At 40.8% G+C, this 3,826-nt stretch overlaps 1 protein-coding gene across 1 annotated transcript; it reads left to right on the forward strand.

The window, feature by feature from the left end:
* Positions 1–889: 889 nt before the first annotated feature.
* LOC149010994 (NAC domain-containing protein 2-like) lies at positions 890–3,121 on the forward strand. Its single transcript, XM_089163882.1, has 3 exons — positions 890–1,222; positions 1,329–1,603; positions 1,889–3,121. The coding sequence occupies exons 1-3, from the start codon at positions 1,063–1,065 to the stop codon at positions 2,333–2,335; spliced, it is 882 nt and encodes a 293-aa protein (XP_089020008.1). The 5' UTR covers positions 890–1,062; the 3' UTR covers positions 2,336–3,121.
* The last annotated feature ends 705 nt before the right edge of the window (positions 3,122–3,826 follow it).

Raw genomic sequence — 3,826 nt, forward strand, 5'->3', positions numbered from 1 at the left:
ACACTCCCCAATTAGGCCAAAGCACAAAAAGAAATTATTCTATTCCAACTTATCATATTGGTTCTAATAGTTCTATCTAGAGTTTTAAATTTTTAATTTTTAATTTTTGGGTAAAAAGTCTTCGAAACTGAGACAATAATTGGTCAACATGCTTTCTTTATTTCCTTCTCTCTGCCCAAGGAGATAAAGATATGAATTCTTCCACCTTTCCGAGTAGCTTCCTCCTCCTAATCCACGTAAGCCACTTGCCACGTCTGCAGGTGAAATGTTACAGACTGACTCATCAAAAACAACAATTTTATTCGTCACTTGCTAGAACGAACGATCCGTCGTGACCATCTGATTCTGGAGTAACCCCTCCCATTCCACCGAGTTTTACCTCGGTTCTCGATACTCGTGCTGTGAGCCTGAGACCACGCCAGATTCTCGTGATCCCTAATCTTGTCTTTTTCCTGTTTGATTAGGTTGGATCTCGACCGTAGATTTACCGACTAACAATCAATCGGCTTCGAAGATTCGGTGCTCGATATCCCGATATGAAACGCATGACGCTACCGTCATCTAGAATACGTGACACAGGCGACGCCGACGTGTGACGGCTACCGGACCCACTCGGCTTGAACGGCCAGCTCATAATGGACTGTGGGCTTCAAAATCACAGCAAGAAACACACGGCCTTAAAGACGAGGAAGGAGCCTCTTGGGTAAAGCCGAAAGCCGACTTGCGAATCCGTCCAAACTGATGACGTAAGGCATGACGACTCATTTGTATCAGATGCCGACTAGTGTCGTTGGGCTTCATTATGCTGACGCGTGTCCGGCTGCGGTCAGCCCATTTCTTCCTTTTAAGGTGGGTGGTCACAACCACGTGTAGTTCTGGATACCACCGGCCGACCTCAACCTCAACACATGCCTCTTTATTTTCTTATATATACTGGCTTCTCTCTTGGGTATTAAGTTTCGGAGACGAAGAAGATAAAACCATCGGAAGCTTAAGAAGCAGGAGAAGCAGTAGCAGTAGCAGAGAAGAAGAACAGCAGCAGTTCAAGCTCTCTGCTAGAGAATGAGTGCTGGTTTAGAATTACCTCCAGGCTTCAGATTCCATCCAACGGATGAGGAGCTTGTGATGCACTATCTCTGCCGTAAATGTGCGGCGCAGTCGATCGCCGTTCCGATCATCGCAGAGATTGATCTTTACAAGTTCGATCCATGGCAGCTCCCTGGTAAATTTACGTTTATATCCACCTTTTCATACCCCAATTTTTTTTTTTATATATAATTTTATTCTTCTGAAATTAACGTTAATTATTTGATTCTTGTTGAATGCAGCCATGGCGCTTTACGGTGAGAAAGAATGGTACTTCTTCTCGCCTAGAGACCGGAAATACCCAAATGGTTCACGGCCGAACCGGGCAGCCGGGACCGGTTACTGGAAAGCCACCGGTGCTGATAAGCCGATTGGGCACCCAAAAACGGTGGGAATCAAGAAAGCCTTGGTGTTCTACAGTGGGAAGGCACCCAAAGGAGAGAAAACGAATTGGATCATGCATGAATATCGCCTGGCCGATGTCGATAGGTCGGCTCGTAAGAAGAACAGCTTAAGGGTACGCGATTTGACTAGTCTAAAAAATCTCTAAACTCATCAAATTACATGGTTGGTCTGGTAGAGAATCCCGTAGCAATAGGGGTACAAGTGTCTTTTAAGTTACAATGTCTATCGTTATCTCCATGGCCGTATTTGGAGGCCTTTGGATTAGAATCCAGTAATGGGAACCCCGAGTCGTCCTTAGCCGAAAGAGGAAAGATAAGATTTTTTTTTAGGGCCAAAGAAAGATAAGATTTGTTGACATGTGGTTAGGATTTCCTAATGTTCCTGATTACTTTTGCAGCTTGATGATTGGGTTCTTTGCCGGATCTACAATAAGAAGGGCTACGTAGAGAAGCAAACCACCGCCGACCAGAAGCCGGCACCGTCGACGACGAATTGCTCGTCTGAAATCACTGACCAGAAGCCAGGACATCGGAAAATGTTAGCGCCACCACCGTCGTTAGCGCCGTCGTTGATGGATGAGTTTCCGTACATGGACACGTCGGATTCGATTCCGAGGTTGAACACGACAGATTCAAGCTGCTCAGAACATGTACTATCGCCGGAGTTTACGTGCGAGAGAGAGGTTCAGAGCGAACCCAAGTGGAACGATTGGGATAACGCCCTCGAGATTCCATTTAATAACGTGAATGCCGATTATCCATTTGCTCCGTTCCAGAACAGTAATAATAACAACTTGCTGAATCCTTTGCAAGATATGTTCATGTACCTGCCGAAGCCCTTCTAAGAGGAAAGTAAAAAATTTGCTTGCATGACATGGCGTGGCACGGCACGTGAGACTTTCCGAAGTCTGTGAATGTGCACGTGCGAAGGCGGCACAACGAGTTGTAGCAAGGATATTGCTAGCGAAGATGGACTGCGCTTGCCGCGCAGTTGGACGTATATGTAAAACATGGATACGGATCATGTATGTATGCATGTATATTTCATTATTGTGAGACATACGATGGGTCCCACGTGTTTCTATATTCTTGTAGTTGTAAGCTGATTTTTTGGGTTCTCTAATGCGTAACAACGTGACATTAGATTGATCATTTATAATAGTTGACACGGTTGGATACGAATAGGAGGCTGTTTATGTCAATTTACATTTGTTACCAGGGCGAAACAGTTCGCACCATGATTACACTGATGACTATGTAAGGCGATTTTGTTTTGTTTTGTTTTTTTGTTTTTGTTTTTGTTTTTGTTTTTTTTTTTTGGTAAGAAGGGAAACACTTCATTTATAAGAAAAATACACATATGAGAAAGAAAAAAATAGAAAAATACAGACACACAAAAGAAAGAAAAATACAATAGATTTTCATGTCCGAATCAAGGAGCAGAAATTGACCAAACTGTTGTATATGTAATAGACACAGTCATCCAGGTTAAGGGATGGGTCAAGCTCAATAAACCCTTAGAATGAAAATTGTAACAAATACAGCAACAGATAAGCACCAACATCCACATAGAAGGAAACACGCCACAAAGGCGGAGATTTACACGCCACAAGGGTGGAGACAAAACATGCAGGGGCGGACCCAGGATTAAATATTGGGGGGGCGAAGAATGGAAGTCTAGATTGGGGAAGCACAAATGCTTTTTCGTTGCACATATTGTGTGAGGCCCTTATAAGACCCATTGGGGGTCCCACCTATGAATTATTTTATTATATTAAAAAATATGTCCACATATATTTGTAGGGCCCACACATATTTAACAAAAATAGGTAAATTATTCATAATGATACTTTTTTTCAACAAGATGTAGGTAAATTAAACTATCAGTACAAAAAAAATGCACATGACTTCCAATCCTAAAAAGTCAGATGTAAACCAAATTTTTTTAGGTAAGAGATGCAAATCAATGGTAGTTAGTTACCTTAGTAATTATAAACATTTTATTTACAATATAAAATCAAATAAAAAAAAATTACATAAGAAATAAAGAAACAAAGAATATAAAATCAAATAAAGAATAACAAGGAAAAAAATGAAAAAAATATAAACAATAAATAAATTGAGAAAAAGAAAGACTACCTAATTGTGGAGAAATTGTTTTCTAAAATTTTCCTTAACTCACTTATAGAAAGGGAAGAAGAATAAATAAGAAGAAAACAGGAGAGAGGAGAGATGAGAGACATGAGAGAATAAATAGAGATTGAGGAGTTAGTTTCTAATTAAGAATGACATTTTGAATTTCTAATAAAAATTTTTGTTTAAAACTTCCTTTAACC

Source organism: Hakea prostrata, chromosome 7 (assembly GCF_041222555.1).
Source record: "Hakea prostrata isolate BN-2017 chromosome 7, UWA_Hpros_2, whole genome shotgun sequence".
NCBI lineage: Eukaryota > Viridiplantae > Streptophyta > Magnoliopsida > Proteales > Proteaceae > Hakea > Hakea prostrata.

Excerpts from the sequence above, each read along its gene's own strand:
- LOC149010994 (XM_089163882.1), top strand. The coding sequence starts at position 1,063 with ATGAGTGCTGGTTTAGAATTACCTCCAGGCTTCAGATTCCATCCAACG. Across the intron at positions 1,223-1,328 it reads CGATCCATGGCAGCTCCCTG|CCATGGCGCTTTACGGTGAG; the intron begins GTAAATTTACGT and ends TGTTGAATGCAG. Across the intron at positions 1,604-1,888 it reads GTAAGAAGAACAGCTTAAGG|CTTGATGATTGGGTTCTTTG; the intron begins GTACGCGATTTG and ends TTACTTTTGCAG.